General features: G+C 43.9%; 3 protein-coding genes across 11 annotated transcripts in view; 1 reads left to right on the top strand and 2 right to left on the bottom strand.

Moving 5' to 3' along the window:
* Positions 1–217: 217 nt before the first annotated feature.
* On the bottom strand, positions 218–10,728 carry trmt1l (tRNA methyltransferase 1-like). 2 transcript variants are annotated; one of them, XM_035524375.1, is made up of 16 exons: positions 10,659–10,728; positions 9,909–10,028; positions 9,764–9,826; positions 9,482–9,595; positions 9,273–9,337; positions 8,662–8,818; positions 8,387–8,507; positions 8,207–8,286; positions 7,751–7,994; positions 7,433–7,645; positions 6,495–6,685; positions 6,264–6,342; positions 5,969–6,135; positions 2,416–2,481; positions 1,159–1,285; positions 218–841 (listed from the first exon to the last, which is right to left on the bottom strand). In XM_035524375.1, exons 1-16 carry the CDS (start codon positions 10,717–10,719, stop codon positions 631–633), a joined length of 2,079 nt encoding a protein of 692 aa, XP_035380268.1. In that variant the 5' UTR covers positions 10,720–10,728; the 3' UTR covers positions 218–630. The 2 variants fall into 2 exon arrangements, with proteins under 2 accessions (XP_035380268.1, XP_026871725.2); XM_027015924.2 differs by having other exon boundaries at positions 9,909–10,031; positions 10,659–10,720.
* cbr4 (carbonyl reductase 4) lies at positions 10,299–15,903 on the top strand. Of its 3 annotated transcripts, none has more exons than XM_035524376.1 (6): positions 10,299–10,446; positions 11,621–11,771; positions 11,987–12,107; positions 12,478–12,611; positions 13,336–13,470; positions 14,416–15,903. In XM_035524376.1, exons 2-6 carry the CDS (start codon positions 11,627–11,629, stop codon positions 14,592–14,594), a joined length of 714 nt encoding a protein of 237 aa, XP_035380269.1. In that variant the 5' UTR covers positions 10,299–10,446; positions 11,621–11,626; the 3' UTR covers positions 14,595–15,903. The 3 variants fall into 3 exon arrangements, with proteins under 3 accessions (XP_035380269.1, XP_026871729.2, XP_026871728.2); XM_027015928.2 differs by lacking the exon at positions 10,299–10,446 and adding an exon at positions 10,847–11,043; XM_027015927.2 differs by lacking the exon at positions 10,299–10,446 and adding an exon at positions 10,847–11,080.
* The window catches only part of palld (palladin, cytoskeletal associated protein), a 66,265-nt gene continuing 64,327 nt past the window's right edge, over positions 15,562–17,499 (bottom strand). For all 6 annotated transcript variants that reach the window (XM_035524369.1, XM_035524370.1, XM_035524371.1 and 3 more), the window contains one exon: positions 15,562–17,378. In XM_035524369.1, the coding sequence (XP_035380262.1) occupies positions 17,218–17,378 (161 nt within the window). In that variant the 3' untranslated portion in view covers positions 15,562–17,217. The remainder of the gene's footprint in view (positions 17,379–17,499) is intronic.

Below are 17,499 nucleotides of genomic sequence, written 5' to 3'. Positions count from 1 at the left end.
AATTTAAGTAGGTCTAATAGTAGAGTTTTGGATGAAAAGGGTATTGGTGCAATTCCTAGAGATCCAAGTCTTGAAAGAATATTTGAGCGCTCTTGAGAAGGGCAGTCAGAATCAGAGACTTGCTCATGGCTACCAGAGGACTGCTGAACTCATCTGGGGACAGAGATGGTCCACGGCTGTGCCGTCTAGCTGACAGGTTCCACTAGGACATCCAGACTCCTCGTACTTCAGTTTATTCACGTTATGTTTGGGAAAATAAACTTTCTCGTGGTAATCTGATTAATCAAGTGTGAGGCAAAAATAATACAGAAAGAATTTATAAGCAGCAAAGCTGATAAAATTAATGGGAAAAACACACATCAAACATCAAATATTATTGTTAAAAAACTGAAAAATAAATATCTGCATTAGATATTGAAAGCTTGTAGGCTCACTGTAGATGATGCGAACCAGACACCGTTCGCTCGTCACATGAAAATGCCCCAGTGGCAAGAGTCTTCAAGGGGGTAAAGTCTCAGTGCAGTAAGAATTAACAGCCTGGCATAATATAAAACATCACAGTCAGCAGAGAGTGCGCACCTCCAGAAACGCATGCACGCGTTGCTGTTCATTCGTTCGCTCCTGTCCGGATTAGTCCGTTTTGCGGCCCGTTTCCTCCGCGGTGATGCCATGCCCTACACTACCGGTGGAGGTCGCTGTGGAGTACGTGGGCACACTATATTTGGTAAGAACGGATTTGAACTGCTCCAGTGTGGCGTCGGTGCGAACGCCTGTCGGGTCGAAGTGCGTTCGGCTGACACGGAATCCCGCCTCACTCAGGTACTGTAAGAACTTATTCAGCCTGTAGGAACAGACACGAATTAAGTAAGTCGTGTGTAATTACACATGTAAAACATTTTTAAACATTTAAAAACGATTTTACAGTCGAGAATCCCCATTAAGAGTTATTTTGTCCAAGAAGCGCTAGGCTTCTGGCAAACAACCCAACAACCTCAAATACACTTCCAGAATAGTTATATTTAACTTTTTACTATTAAAACAAGCAAACACATCATTTGTGCCACTTTCTAAAAGCTGATTTGGCCAGTAAATAATTTTGGTGTGGCATTGGACAGTAAACAAGGCCATTTCGGAAAGGCAGGGACTGCAGGCGCTCACTTGGGCATATTCATGCCGCGGATGCTGTGGCGATGGATGCTGTAGTAGAACGCGGGGTGCTCCAGCGAGGCCTCGGACCTCAGCTTCTTCACCAGTGTGCCCCCCTCCTCCGCAGTCTTCCTCTTGCCTGAGCAAGAAAACCAGTGAGAAAACATCATTGTTGCCAGTTCCACATGAACTGAGCCACAGACGTTGAACCAAACTCCTGGCGGAGGACCATTAGCGCAGCGTGGACAAGTAGCTGTGCCTTCTCACTCCACCACGCTGCAGCTGCACGACGCTCACCGAGTCCATTCTGGTGACACTCACAACCGAGAAAATGAACTTAAAATTAACAGAATGAGCTGAACGACTGGCACAACTCAGCAGTGCCTCTTCTACCTTTTTGTGCTCAAGACATTATGAAGTATAAACAGAACCACGTAGTATATGCGGGACCAAAATTCAAATCTAGCAGAATTTACGATGGAACAGCTAAGACACGTCTGTCTTCTTACACTGTGTCCATACCGAGATATGTGCTTGGCTAGTGGACAAACTATATTGCACTTAAACTGTATTTCACAAAGAAAAAAATGGAACTTTTGTCTCCATGGTCTTGATAAGTACTCCATACTGCCACCTAGAGGTCATTTAAGTCACCCAGCTGTTACACATGGATGGCTGCATATGTGTGTCCCTTCATGATACACTTGTGAAACTGCTGGAGTCCGTTCTTTCAAAAATAAAACCTCAAGTGTTTGTAGTGAAATGTTGTAGAGCTGGTGATATTAAGACTAAGGTTTGATTCCTGTGGCCCAGACGCACTGTCATACTCATAAATGTGTAAGTCACTTGATGTCTGCCAACTGATTTTAGCATTTATTGATAACATTATTTACATTTACAGGAATTACATGATGCTTTTATCCAAAGCAACTTACAATTATGACTGAACACAACTTGAATAATTGAGGGTTAAGGTTTTTGCTCAGGGGACCAACAGTGGCAACTTGGCGGGGGGGGGGGGGGGACTTGAACCAGCAACCTTCTGATTACTTAGCCACTGAGTGACCGCTGTCCCTGTGGTATTAGCTACATAGGTTCAGAAAGGACACTCAGTGTAGCAGAGAGAATCTACACGATCATTACTCCAGTGTGTCTGAGGTCTGGTCAGTGTAGGGTTCCTACACTGAAAACCAAGAACAGCATCAGGGGAAAAAATGCGTCAGGAAGGAGACCGGATTACAGCTCACACGCGTCCAGCCGCATTCCCACCTGACTGGTCAACGGTGTCCGCTTCCTCCACCTTCTGTAGGGTTTTGATGACCACGCCACACTCCACTGAAACAAAAGCACCAATCAGGCAGTGACCAACAGAGAGCCAGTTGCTTCTAAATCAACAAATCCATATATACTTAAAGGGAAAATATTTTTTATTTTTGTCAGGAAATGGGAAACTGTTAACCTATTTTCATAGAATTCTACTTACAATATATTAATAATATACTATAAGAGATTTCTAAATATGTTATATAGAGATATTTTAAATATTGGTATTTGTGTATAAAGTTTATATAGTGTTAATTGTATTTATAGTGGTTTGTCTATACAGTGGTACTGGTGTATATAGTGTAAATAGTGGAATATTGTGTCTATATACTAGGTATATAGTGTATATAGTGGTATTTGTGTGTATAGTGGGTATATGTCTATGTAGTGGTACTGGTATATATAGTGGTATTTGTCTATATAGTGTGTATTTAGTGGTATTTGTGTATATAGTGGTACTGGTGTATATAGTGGTAAATGTCTATAGTGGTAGTGGTATATATAGTGGCATTTGTTTATATAGTGATATTTCTATATACAGTGTGTATATAGTGGTATATAGTGGGTATATAGTCTATATAGTGGTTATGGTCTATATAGTGGTACTGGTGTATATAGGTGGTATATAGTGTATGTCGTGTATAGTGGTATAAAGTGTGTATATAGTGGTATTTGTGTATATAACGTGTATATTGTGTGTATATAGTGGTATTTGTATATATAACGTATATGATGTGTGTATATAGTTGGTATATTTTGGTATATAGTGTGTATATAGTGGTATACAGCGTGTATATAGCGTGTATTGGTATATAGTGGTACTGGTCTATATAGTGGTGTATATATATATATATATATATATATATATATATATATATATATATATATATATGTGTGTGTGTGTGTGTGTGTGTGTGTGTGTGTGTGTGTGTGTGTATTGATATATAGTACTGGTGTATACAGTGGTATTTGTGTATATAGTGGGTATAGGATGTGTATGTATATAGTGTGTATATAGTGGTATACAGCGTGTATATAGTGTGTAGATTGGTATATAGTGATATTTGTGTATATAGTGTGTATATAGTGGTATACAGCATAAATATAGTGTGTATATTGGTATATAATGGTACTGGTGTATATAGTGGTATTTGTGTATACAGCATATATATAGTGTGTATATTGGTATATAGTGGTACTGGTGTATATACTGGCATTTGTGTCTATAGTGGTATACAGCATATATATAGTGTGTATATTGGTATATAGTGGTACTGGTGTATATAGTGGTATTTGTGTATACAGCATATATATAGTGTGTATATTGGTATATAGTGGTACTGGTGTATATAGTGGCATTTGTGTCTATAGTGGTATACAGCATATATATAGTATGTATATTGGTATATAGTGGTACTGGTGTATGTAGTGGTATTTGTGTATATAGTGTGTATATTGGTATATAGTGGTACTGGTGTATATAGTGGCATTTGTGTCTATAGTGGCATACAGCATATATATAGTGTGTATATTGGTATATAGTGGTACTGGTGTATATAGTGGTATTTGTGTATATAGTGTATATATAGTGTGTATATTGGTATATAGTGGTACTGGTGTATGTAGTGGTATTTGTGTATATAGTGTGTATATAGTGGTATACAGCATAAATATAGTGTGTATATTGTTATATAATGGTACTGGTGTATATAGTGGTATTTGTGTATACAGCATATATATAGTGTGTATATTGGTATATAGTGGTACTGGTGTATATAGCGGCATTTGCGTCTATAGTGGTATACAGCATATATATAGTATGTATATTGGTATATAGTGGTACTGGTGTATATAGTGGTATTTGTGTATATAGTGTATATATAGTGTGTATATTGGTATATAGTGGTACTGGTGTATATAGTGGTATTTGTGTATATAGTGTATATATAGTGTGTATATTGGTATATAGTGGTACTGGTGTATGTAGTAGTATTTGTGTATATAGTGTGTATGTTGGTATATAGTGGTACTGGTGTATATAGTGGCATTTGTGTCTATAGTGGTATACAGCATATATATAGTGTGTATATTGGTATATAGTGGTACTGGTGTATATAGTGGTATTTGTGTATATAGTGTGTATATAGTGGTATTTGTATATAGTGTGTATATTGGTATATAGTGGTACTGGTGTATATAGTGGTATTTGTGTATATAGTGTGTATATGATGTGTGTATATAGTGGTATACAGTATGTATATTGGTATATAGTGGTACTGGTGTATATAGTGGTATTTGTGTATATAGTGTGTATATAGTGGTATTTGTATATAGTGTGTATATTGGTATATAGTGGTACTGGTGTATATAGTGGTATTTGTGTATATAGTGTGTATATGATGTGTGTATATAGTGGTATACAGTATGTATATTGGTATATAGTGGTACTGGTGTATATAGTGTGTATAAAGTGGTATATAGTGTGCATATTGGTATATAGTGTGTATATTGGTATATAGTGGTATTTGTGTTTATAACGTGTATATATACTGGTATATAGTGGGTATATAGTTGGTATATTGTGGGATATAGTGTGTATATAGTGGTATACAGCATGTATATTGTGTGTATATAGTGATATTTCTATATATAGTGTGTATATAGTAGGTATATAGTCTATATAGTAGTTCTGGTGTATATAGGTGGTATATAGTGCATGTCGTGTATAGTGTGTATAGTGGTATAAAGTGTGTTTATATAGTGGTATTTGTGTATATAACGTGTATATTGGTATATAGTGGTACTGGTGTATATAGGTGGTATATAGTGCATGTCGTGTATAGTGTGTATAGTGGTATAAAGTGTGTTTATATAGTGGTATTTGTGTATATAACGTGTATATTGGTATATAGTGGTACTGGTGTATATAGGTGGTATATAGTGCATGTCGTGTATAGTGTGTATAGTGGTATAAAGTGTGTTTATATAGTGGTATTTGTGTATATAACGTGTATATTGGTATATAGTGGTACTGGTGTATATAGGTGGTATATAGTGCATGTCGTGTATAGTGTGTATAGTGGTATAAAGTGTGTTTATATAGTGGTGTTTGTGTATATAACGTGTATATTGGTATATAGTGGTACTGGTGTATATAGGTGGTATATAGTGCATGTCGTGTATAGTGGTATAAAGTGTGTTTATATAGTGGTATTTGTGTATATAACGTGTATATTGGTATATAGTGGTACTGGTGTATATAGGTGGTATATAGTGCATGTCGTGTATAGTGTGTATAGTGGTATAAAGTGTGTTTATATAGTGGTATTTGTGTATATAACGTGTATATTGGTATATAGTGGTACTGGTGTATATAGGTGGTATATAGTGCATGTCGTGTATAGTGGTATAAAGTGTGTTTATATAGTGGTATTTGTGTACATAACGTGTATATTGTGGCATATGTCTATACAGTGGTACTGGGGATGGACGGACATACCCTGGTTGGTGAGAAGCGAGTGGCCAGTGACAGAGAAGGACTTAAGTGTGGTGCAGTCGGCCTCACAGATGAGTGTCTTCACCAGCGGCTGGACGTCATCCATGCTGTGCTGCACAGCCGCCACCAGCATCCGCCTGAGGAACCCAGTGTTGAAGAGGGACCCCGACCTGGCACGCATGGAGGGGGGGGAGACGGGCTTTGATCGGAGGCACAGACACCACCGGATTGGTTAACCAATGCGTGAATGAGGGAGTGAGTGCACTGGTGAACAGACGAAGGAGGACTAGAAGCGAACCAGAGAGGGCCGAGCTCCACCGCCGTCTTGCCTGGCATGCCGCTGTGGCACTGACAGGGTAGCTGTCTGTACAGGTTCTCTGTAGAGGACACGAATCCACAGCATGAGCACATCATATACAGTGTGCAGACTACAGCTTGTACTGGGAGCAGTGTGTGTAGCGCCTGTAGCGAGTGCGTGCGGCTGTAGTCATGCCGCAGCGTTTGTGGGTGGTGCTACAGTGGGACTGACCCTCCACCATGTTGCCAGGGTGGAGGAAAACCCTCTCCTCGCACCACTGGCAGTGCAGTAGCTGCTGCAGCTTCTTGGCCGTCTCGTCAGCCTGCGTGGGCCCACGCAGAACCCGGACCACCACCAGCACAAAGTGCTCCAACGCCACGGCCAGCAGCACCTCCACGCCTTTATTGCAGCGCGCTGCAGCCCTGCCCACACACACACACACACACACACACACACACACACACACACACACACAGGTTCTTGGATCTGCAGCACATAGCTTGGCTCCTGTGTAAGCGCTTGTGTGTAGTGACTGTAGTTCCTGTGCAAGTTGTGTTGTAGCTGTAGCTGTTTCTCTTGTGCAAGTGTGTGTGTGTGTGTGTGTGTGTTGTAGCTGTAGCCATTTCTCCTGTGCAAGAAAGTTGCTGTGTGTGTATGTGTGTGTGTGTGTGCGTATGTGTGAGTGCGCGTATGTGTGAGTGCGCGTGTGTGTGAGTGCGCGCGTGTGTGAGTGTGAGAGTGTGCGTGTGTGTGTGTGAGAGTGTGCGTGTGTGTGTGAGTGTGCGTGTGTGTGAGAGTGTGTGTGTGCGTATGTGTGTGTGTGTGTGTGTGTGTGCGTATGTGTGAGTGCGCGTATGTGTGAGTGCGCGTATGTGTGAGTGCGCGTATGTGTGAGTGCGCGTATGTGTGAGTGCGCGTATGTGTGAGTGCGCGTATGTGTGAGTGCGCGTATGTGAGTGCGCGTATGTGTGAGTGCGCGTGTGTGTGTGTGCGAGAGTGTGTGAGAGTGTGCGTGTGCGAGTGTGCGTGAGAGTGTGCGTGTGTGTGTGTGTGTGTGCGTGTGTGTGTGTGCGCGAGTGTGTGTGAGAGTGTGCGTGTGTGTGTGTGCGCGTATGTGTGAGAGTGTGTGTGTGAGAGCTCCCAGCTGTAGTTGGCTGCCGCTGCTCCACCTGGCTATGGCGGCAGTCACCACGCGTGCTGCCAGCTCTCTGTAGTACTCCGTCCTCACGATCTGACAGCCGTAATGGCGCAGCGTGACGTTCAGGGATTTGGAATAGAGCGAGCCCGTATCCGTCGACGTCACCGAGACGATGCCCAAGTTGCGTACGTTACGGAACGCGGCGTCCAGGTAGTTCACAGCAGTGCCGAACGGGTCCAGGTGTCTGACATCATAAAACAGGAAATGGACTTGAGTTGACCTTAAAATTCTGAAAGGATCCACCCATTACTGAATAATCATGCACCCTGACCCCCCACCCTCCACTCACATGTAGTCAAAGGGTCTCAGGTGCATGATGACATTGGCGTCCATCTTGGTCACCTCCACCGTGGTGATGGGGGCTTCGCCCTCTGCTGGCGCCTCCTGTTGCCGTGGGATACGGCCGCCCTCCCCCCGGATGTGGTTGAGGCAGCAGTTCTCCTTGATCATCTTCACGCAGGCCTCGTTGATGTCGTTGATCGTCACTTTAACAGCACTGCGCAGGTGCTTGGCCCACTGCAGACCCATAATGCCTACACAGGACAACGAGTGGATAACAGAGCACGCACAACACTGGATCAGGCCAAACAGCGTCCACAAGCACTAATCAGAACTTAAATATCTCCACTGCTTGGCATATCGCAATCAGGCATAAATGACCAAGACCTAAAAAAATACTTAAGAGCAAAAAGATCCTGACTTATCAACCAAACTGTTTATTCCACTCATGGAGAGAGAGCCCCACCTGTAGCTCCGAATGCATCCAGACATTCCAGCGGACTCCTTTCCTCTGCGAGGACTGCGAGTGAGCAAAATACAAGCTGCCTGGAAGACCAATGAAAAGAAAGCCTCAGGTCACATGGATGGAGCCAGAGCATGTGTGTGTGCGTGTGTGTGAGATATAATGCTGCACTGGGACTTTCACCGGTTGGTCTTCATCTTGCGGTTGAAGTAGGTGTCTGTTTTCTGGGGTGTGTTGTGGTTGGGCATCAGTTGCACATTGGTGCCAAGTTCTTTCATGATCTCATAGGTCTGACCACCTGGGACTGAGAGAGAGAGAGACAGGCAGAGGGTAAGGAAAACAGAGAGAGATGGACAGGATCCCAGACAGCTGTTATTTTCCCATCTAGTTCCTTTCTGTCTCCTAGCTGTGCTATCAAAGAATGTCACAGAAGAGCGAGGCCGAGACAGGCTCCTTACCTGGCTCCTCGTACAGAACGTCGGAGGTGCCTGAATAGCTGGCCTCGGTCTCACCCTTGTTGATATGGCGTTTCAGGTGGCTGATCATGTCGGTCTTTCGAGCAATAGTGACCGAGCACACTACACAATGGTAGTGAGCTACCAGCCGGGCTTGAGCCTAGATAACACACACACACACACACACACACACACACACACACACACACGTGAGCAGACAACACACACGTGAGGAGACAACACACACACGTGAGGAGACCACACACGAGGAGAAGGCGCGTGCACGCGCACACAGGGTCATGTGAGGAGACGACACACACAGAAACGTGAGGAGGCAGAATAGCAGGTCTCAAAATCTCAACCAAAAACAGGCACAACCAGTCATGAACAATAAACAAACAATAACAAGGTTGAACAGTGGCCTGGAAACCTTCATGTCTCTCTCCTCTCATCCTCAGAAAGGTGTGACGCGCATACACTAACGAACTGTAGTCCCACGTCCCAACATTCCATTTCTCCTGGCTGCTTCCTCACGGCGTGCAATGAATTACACGCGTGATCATGTGACCGAAGACGCGGGTTTTTGGGGCGTCAGGAGGAAAAACATGACTCACCTGGTCTATGCCGAGACTGGCCCTCATCTGTCTGCAGGCCAGGTGACAGATACACATCCTCTGACCTGTGAAGCCCAATGCGAATATTCATGAGCACCAAACCCTAACCCAATGCGAATATTCACGAGCACCACAGACTTCCTCACGCATTATAAATAATTATAACAAATATCCCACAGTGTTTCGATATGTGTGGACAATTCAATTACCTTCAAATTCCACATAAACTTTCCAGTGAAGGTTCTGTAGGTGACGTCTCAGTTTGTGGCTGTAACAGGCCTTGAACTTCTCCTCTGGACATAATGGGCAAGATTTCCTACCAGCTGCAGGGTTGATCACGCACACACACACATACACACACACATACACACATACACACACACACACACACACACACACACACACACACAGCTGCTATGTAACGCTTAATGCCTGTACTCGAGTTACAGCATAGGTAGGGGTTTGGGGAGGTCAACCCAGGTCTCCTTTACCTCCATTCAAGTCCACTAGTGTCTCCAGGCCTTCTAGTGTAGCCTGGATGGACGCGTGTCTCTCTGAAACAGACATAAGCCAGTAGAGTGATTTATTTAACGATGCCTCAGTGATATCAGCGGAGAAACCAAAATCAGCCGTTACCTGATGTTGTGGAGGCAAGTGTTTGTCCTTGACTGTCCTCTGCCTTCACTTTACTCAAAGTGACATCATCGACGGTCAGCTTCTGGTCTTCAGATGCTGATTGTGGTTTCACTGAGTCGTCTGCTAAACCAGGCACACAAAATCAAGCAACAATGCATTTCAATTACACTGAAACACTTGCAGGAAATACATTCTTTGGGCAACTGTTCTGCAGACAATTTTTTTTAATTCGTCAAAATATTGTGGTTAGCTCTAAATCACTACTCTTCAATGTAGACAGACAGGATAGACAGGACACACACACTTTTTGTTTTGTTTTTTTCGAACTGTGGGCACATTGTAGTATCGAATTAAAGCGTGGCGCGCCCCCATGCGTCACACGAGGGAAGGGCCCTATGGCGGAGCTCCGCAGTCGGACCACTACAGTTCAACCCAACTGCTTCTTCTTGTGTCTTGTACAGTTTTACCAGAGCCTGAACATCCCCACATTGTGCACAGCAAGCGAATGACCTCACTGTCGTCGACTGCATAAAGATAGGTAAGCATATGCTCGTCATTTGCGTTATTTGTGCCTATAGGTCCTGTGGTGGAGCTCCGTGAGGACGCCCTTATTTACTTCTGCAGTTTCTTAAAGTCGTGTTAGAAGCACGTTTAGTGCTACAGCGTAGCGTCGACGAGATTAGCGCAAATTTACACAATCCCGGTTCTCTTTAACGCGGTATTAGCACGGACAGAATCGAAGCATCTTGCCTTCAATATCGGCGGCCTCCCGGTGAAGCTGCACGGTGACCCCTTCCTTGCGCTCCGCCATCTTTCCCACGTTAACTGCGTAACCGGTCATCGGCACTACGCAGGCAGCGTAGGTTTACGGAAGGGGGCGGTGTCGGGCTGTGACGCGGGCGTGTGGGCGTGGCCACGCGTTTGTTTTGACGGGATTAGGAGACGCAGAGAAGGCTGTGACAGGGCAGAAGGGAAGACGACGGAGTCTAGCTACACGCTGGGGCTGCTGGGACTGTAACTTGCGTTTGCAGACGGACTCATCTGCGTTCGCGGTGTGGCTTTTTGTTTTGGGTTTTAATGTCGCTGACATTGTGGAGGAGGACGCCCGTGCACTTGCTACATTGCCACTAAATCAGTAAATCCGTTTTGGACGTATAATCTGTCACATTCAGGTTATATTTATTTAACTGTGTTAAATACAACCTTTGATCCTAAATCAGGGCTGGCCAGGTCCGGTGTTGGTGAAGTGTCGGATTACAGGCTACTTCCAATCCTAATACTAATCCCACATGATCCCGTTAATTTTATTCGTCACTACCTTCTTAATATTTGAGCCAGTTGTGCCAGATTAGGGTTGGAACTGGACTTGGACACCTCTAGCCTAGATGTTGGGACATCTTAAACTAAACTGGTCTTAAAACCAATTAACCAAATAAAGTAAATTTATAAAGACTTTTAAATGAAAGACTTTTAAATGAATTAAAATGTCTAACTGTTAATGTAAGGCACCATGAAGTGAATTAAAATATTCAAATTTAAATATTTAAATTTGAGTTAAATTTTGTTATAGCAACAAAATGGCTAGTCCCTTTTGAGTTTGCTTTTTTGAATAAACTGTTGTTTTATCTACCATCTCTGTGTTTCACGATGCGACTCTCATCTTCTCAGTCATTTGTAACAGGTGCCTAATGCCTTCTCCCGATTGCCTACAGGGGGCGATGTCCAGATTGGGTGTGGTGTGTGGGGGCTCACGTGGCATTGGCCGGGCAGTTGCCCAGTTGCTGGCACAGAAGGGTCACAGGGTCGTGGTGGTCTCCAGAAACCAAGAAGCAGCCCTGGGGACAGCGGAATCACTTCCTGGAGGTGGATCCCTTTATAACTGGAGTAGTTTCAGTTCTCTGCAAAGATTATTTAACATCAGCCAAGATGCGGCAGTAACTGCCAACTGTTTTCTTTTTAGCGTCTTTACTATTTTCATACAGAACCCGTCTGAAACTTTCTAGTCCCACTAGAGTTCCGTTTTGGTAAACCCAGAGAGCATTTTTGAGTGACTGCACTGTGTATGTGTTCACCTACAGTGGCTCACGTGGGCCTCAGCTGTGACGTGTCCAGAGAGCACGATGTTCAGAGTGTGTTTGAGACCATCACCAGCACGTGTGGCCCTGTGGACTACCTGGTGAACGCAGCAGGAATTATCAGGTGATGGCACACCAACATGCGTGTGTGTTTTTGGTCATAAATGTGATTGTACACCAACATACATGTGGGGGTTTTGGTCATAAAGCGTGATTTCTCGCCTGCGTGCGTGCGTTTTTGGTCCTAAGCGCGCTTTCACGCCCACATGCGTGCCTTTTTGGTCATGCCTTATTAAAGACCCATTTTGCGTTTCTCCTTGTTGCACTGAAGTTGTGAGCCAGTTCATTAACAAAAAAGACGTCACTTTGGGTTTTGCACACAAACGTTTATGGTGTGATTGTGGACAGTACACAGGCGTGGACAATAAACGCAGCCATAAACGGGCACATGTCTGATTTTGCTGTTTGCCCGATTCTTTGTGGGTTTCATGTAGAGATGCGTTATTATTGAGGAGTAAATCTGAAGACATCGGCTCTGTTCTTCATACGAACCTGCTGGGCTCCATGCTTACGTGTAAGGCTGCGCTACGGAGCATGCTTAGTAAAGGAGGGGCCATTGTCAACATAGGTGAGTCCTTACCTGACCAGACCAATACAACATAACTTATATTCTTTACACTGATTCTAGAACAAGGTCCCTCTTTGGGATGCAAGTATAAAAATGAAAACTGATGAACTGATTTGATATGATATATATATATATATATATATATATATATATATATATATATATATATATATATATATATATATATATATATATATATATACCCTAATATATAATGAACTGATGAACTGATTTGATATGATGTATATACCCTAATATATAATGAACTGATTTGATATAAGATAAGAAAGGTGCTAGTAACACGCAGATCAAGGGTTTGATTCCCAGGGGACACACATGCTGTAATACTTATAAATATGTAAGCGGCTCTGGATAATGGCATACGAGCATATGCCAAAAGCTGTAAATAATCTATTTGCCACCAGGTGGCGACAGAGTTCCATTATTTCTTAGGAGTCTGCTCTCAGTACATCTTGGCTGTGGCAACGAGGCGTTTTTTTTTATTATTTTTAAAAAAAATATATGTTCATTATGCGCTTGTGCGTATTGGTGGATTTTTAAATTCTGTAAATGTCCTTTAAGCCTGACAGTGTGGTCCTAGAGAAATATTTATCAATCAGTGCATAGACTATGTGTAAACAGAGGTCAGAGTCATTTCCTGTGTGTTTGTATTAATCAGACGTTCTGTAAATCTTCTGTGGATGTTGATGGAATGTTGTCTCAGGCTCGCTGGTGGGTATGAAAGGCAACGCTGGCCAGTGTGCGTACAGTGCCAGCAAAGCCGGCCTGGAGGGTTTCTCCCGGTCCCTGGCTAAAGAGGTGGCCTCCCGGAGCATTCGAGTCAATCTGGTGGCTCCAGGTAGTCTCATCTCGTCTTGTCTCGTCTGTTTTCTTCTATTTCTCCTGTACTTCAGTACTTCAGTCTCAGGTGGCCTCTCAGTTCCACATACACTCACTAACCACTTTACTAGATATGCCCTGTGCAGAGTCAGAAACTCTACACCACGTGCCCAGTTATGGGTGACCATCCACCAAATAACCACCAATGGTCAAAAAATGCGTCCGGTTCGGTATTTTTCTGGAAAACCAGTGCCAACTCGGCAGTGGCACTGACGCACGTAACAACTACCAGCAACTCTGCTGTGCCTAACAGTCCTAAGAGCACCACGTCCAACCTGACGTCACGGTCACTGCTGGATTGGAACGGTCCACCTCCCAGTTCGTGTCCAGTCAGCAGTGACCAGTGACGAGGAAGGAGGAAGAGTGTGACTGACAGATGCCCCACAGTCTGTCGCTGTACGGTGAAGTCCTCCTAAAAGTCGGGTAGGCGCAGGGTTGGTCTTTCTAATTAGGTTGCTGGCGAGTGTGCAGGTCAGTGTCTAAAAATGAGTTGCCATTAATACAGTGTAATAACTGTGTTTATTTAAGTGGGGGATTTCTCTCTGGAGAGTCTAACATGCATGTGCCTGACACCCGACCACACGCTCCACTCAACATATACATACATTTATAACTTGTTTCAGTTTGGCTGTAATATTTATTCAGTTTCAAGATGGAGTGTCAAATATAAGTTGTTCTGGTTCTGACACCCCCTCCCTTTTTAAAATAACTGACTCATGGTCTGAGATGTATGTCTCTTCGTGTAAACATATCTGCGTGTCTCTCTGTCCATGTACACGTATCTGCGCATGTCTGCCTAGCCATGTATGTCTCCATGCATATGTCTCTCTGTAGGTCTCTCTATCCATGCATGGTGTTGTTTGAGTGTTGGGTCTTGATGCCCCCTCCCCTGTGACCTACTCAGGGCTCATCCAAACAGACATGACCGCAGGCCTGAGAGAGGAAGACGAACGCAGGCGGATTCCTCTGGGGCGTTTCGGCCAGCCGGAGGAGGTGGCCCAGGCTGTGCTGTTCCTCTTAGAGACGCCCTACGTCACAGGACAGGTGTTGCTGGTGGATGGTGGACTGCATCTGGCCCTGTAGCACCCTGGTGCAGTTGGTTCCACCTTTAATCCCTGCCCTCCGCACGGCACCGGTGGTACGGTCCCTGGCCTAAACCTGTAGTGTGAAAACCCTACCACTTGAGGTCTCTGTTTGTAAAGGTGAATGACGTTTGTTGATGTCAGCAATGGTCAGTCGTGTCCTTTTAACATTCAGGAATGTTTTGTCTTCAAAATGGTTCTTTTACAAGCTTCACCAAACGGTTTGGATATACTGCTTTTAAATGGACGCTCAGTCTCAGTCACTGAGCAGAGAGAGAAAAACTCAGGCGATGACCGAGTGACGGTGAGAGCTTTAGTTAGTCCTCGACGCTCACATGTTAAAATACAAAACCTACAACCACATTTTGGTCGTCATTTTTTTAAGTCTCCCTTTTCATGGGAGTTTTACACACACACACACACACACACACACACAGCTGGCCGCATTAAGTTTTATTTTTAGCTCCTTCAGATTTTTTTTTGGTGGGGTGTGTGTGTGTGTCAGCCTACAACTGCAACTGCCTACAACTGAGGTCATAGGTCAGCCGCAAGCATACGAGCTCTCTACACCCATTACGGCCACCAAAGCAGCTGATTTTGTAATGTTAAATAAAACTAAACTTCAGTGGTGTGTCTGCATTCATAGCTTTGAGGCTCCTGGACAGAGTTTAATTCCTTAATTGGCAGGTTTTGTAAAGGACGACCATCAGACGAGGACAGCCTGTCTACACCCCGTTGTCTAGTCTTTAAAAGATACAGACACAACACCAAAGACCTTCTAAAGACCCCTCATCATGTAAACATGCACAATACAAAACACACAACAGCTTCTGTATTCTAGCATTTAAATGTGAATTAGTCAATATCCAGTTTTCCTGCTCGTAGACCCAAAGCTGCTTTGTTATACCAAACTATTAAAGGGTTTAAGATGTGTTTTTACGAAAGAGGTGCTTTCATTCCAGGTTCAGTACTTTCAAAGACCTTTATTTATATTGGTGTTCATAAACCAGAACAGAGTCGGGAGAGTGTTCAGATACACAGGTGCAGGTTGGCTTTCATCGTGAGGCCCGTTAGACAGCAGTAACTGAGGGCAAACATTTGAAAAAGGCAAAAGATATTGCAACACTTGTGTGAGTACATACTATATAGCCATATGTTTAGATACATTATCAAAATACATTGCAAGCCTTAATGATGTGCAAATTGTATAACAATCCAACAGCCCAACAAACAGTTTGACTCCAATTCATTGTAAGTACCAGAGTTGCATATGTGAATATATATTAATATGAAGGAAAAAAAAAAAAAAAGATTTAAGTGACTTGTGATGGCAGTACGTAGTTCATCATTAAATAAAGCCTGTGTTTAAATCTCTGAGAATAAAGTCACTAATATAATTTAATGCGTCTGTAAATACTGTTTTCCTTTGACCTTTTCTGGAAATGTAGTCATGTGCACGTAGACACACGTGTCTGCTTCCATGATTCCAAACTTTAAAACAAACTTCAGTTTTATAATATCCAGCATATTCATGCATTTTCCCCACTGCTAATTTCTATAACGTTAATTCCTTATATCCACTTTTTTTGACGTGATGTTCACTCAATGAGTGACAGCATAATCTCCTTCGTGCCCTTTGCAGATGCTCCTGCCCACATACAGACCACACTGGCTTTTATTATCCCACAGAAACACACAGGAAACGTGTCACTTTAAAACCGTCCTTCAACCTCACATCAGCCTCGTTAGCCACTTCAGCAATCCCTCACGACCAAAATCACAAACAAACAATAAAATAGAAAGTGAAAAATAAGGCCTGGCCTTGTGCAACGTCTACCAAACTTGTATCCATTATTCTGGATCCAGATTAAGCGGCTGTCCATGGAAGTGTGTTTTCTGTGACTACACCCAGACTGCTGGGGTTGACCTAGAAAAAAACCCCAAAACCAAATGACGACGCGTGAACACCCTCACCGCTGAGCTTTGGATGCGTGTGTAAAAACTCCTCCCACACCCCTCCAAACACACAGTCACCCCTTTACACAGAAAAGAACGGAAAGAACAGACCCCCCCCGCAGCCCAGGAGAAGGAAATGAGGTGCTGCATAATACAAGGGCTTACATGTTGGCACCATAGCAACACATGCAGAACTACATGCAACTCCTTTATTATTTGCAATGAATAATCTTTTTTCTCTTTTATTGAATTAAGCAATTTGATATGGTTAATAATCTCCCAGGCACTGTTTGTGAAATAATCCAGCAAAGGCAGAACAAGGTGATCATGGGTACAGCACCATCCCCCTCAAACCAGGCTGTTCTGGTGTGTGTGTGTGTGTGTGTGTGTGTGTGTGTGTGTGTGCGCGCAGACCGAGTCATCTTAGAAGCAGTCTGACCTCACTATTGCCACACACTTCCCCTCTGCCCATCAAGAAAGACAGCAAGAATCTTCCCACCGCAAACTGGCGTCTCTCAGCACAAACTGACCGGCCGACCGGCTTCTGAACAGGTTCTACCGGACGGCAAAAAGGGTTCGGTTCCTCTGGTTGAAGTCGGGGGGGAGGGGGGTGGCACTGGGGTCAAAGGGGTACGTGTTCGCGGGGTCAGGCCCGAGGCTGGCTCCCCCTACAGGTCGTCGCTCTCCACCAGGGTGCCCGGAGGCAGGGGGCTGGAGTCGGGGAAGAAGGCAGCCTTCACGTCCAGACCTCGCTCGGTCAGAGCGGCGTAGCGGCTGGCGGATGGACGCACCTTCTTCAGCTTCGGGGGGTGCGTCTGCTGCCACTGGGCTGGAAAGAGACATTTTAGGCAGGAGAGGACAGCCATTTAGTTTTTTAAAACTTTTTTTTTTTTGTTTTGTTTTTTTTTAAACGTGTGTGCGTGTGGGGTTGTGGGTGTGTGCAGTTTTGC

The sequence above is a fragment of the Electrophorus electricus genome, chromosome 3 (genome assembly GCF_013358815.1).
Source record: "Electrophorus electricus isolate fEleEle1 chromosome 3, fEleEle1.pri, whole genome shotgun sequence".
Classification (NCBI taxonomy): Eukaryota; Metazoa; Chordata; class Actinopteri; order Gymnotiformes; family Gymnotidae; genus Electrophorus; species Electrophorus electricus.
Note: the sequence above shows the minus strand (reverse complement) of the source record. Positions and strands in the feature narration are given on the sequence as shown.